At 65.5% G+C, this 232-nt stretch overlaps 1 protein-coding gene across 1 annotated transcript in view; it reads right to left on the minus strand.

Annotated features, from left to right (window-relative positions):
* LOC104836573 (serine/threonine-protein phosphatase 2A 65 kDa regulatory subunit A alpha isoform-like) overlaps nt 1-232 on the minus strand; it is a gene marked incomplete at its 3' end in the record, with an annotated part of 14399 nt that overhangs the window by 1394 nt on the left and 12773 nt on the right. The window contains exon 6 of the mRNA XM_010575237.1: nt 30-222. Within this exon, the coding sequence (XP_010573539.1) occupies nt 30-222 (193 nt within the window). The remainder of the gene's footprint in view (nt 1-29; nt 223-232) is intronic.

The raw sequence follows: 232 nt of genomic DNA on the forward strand, positions 1-232 counted from the left end.
TGTCCCCAAATGTCCCCACATGTCCCCACCTCGTCCTTGAGCTGCGCGAGGAAGAGGGGCAGCAGATGCTCCACCGTGTTGTCCTTTCCGAGGATGGGGGACAGCCCCATGATGACGGACGCCAGCGCCGACTTCACGTGTTGGTTGGCGTCTGACACCAGCTCCTGGGGACACCGTGGGGACACCATGGGGTGGGGGGACGAAGACACCCGTGGGGGTCCCCTGGGGTGGG

This window comes from Haliaeetus leucocephalus, unplaced genomic scaffold (assembly GCF_000737465.1).
Source record: "Haliaeetus leucocephalus isolate CR32 unplaced genomic scaffold, Haliaeetus_leucocephalus-4.0 Scaffold455, whole genome shotgun sequence".
NCBI lineage: Eukaryota > Metazoa > Chordata > Aves > Accipitriformes > Accipitridae > Haliaeetus > Haliaeetus leucocephalus.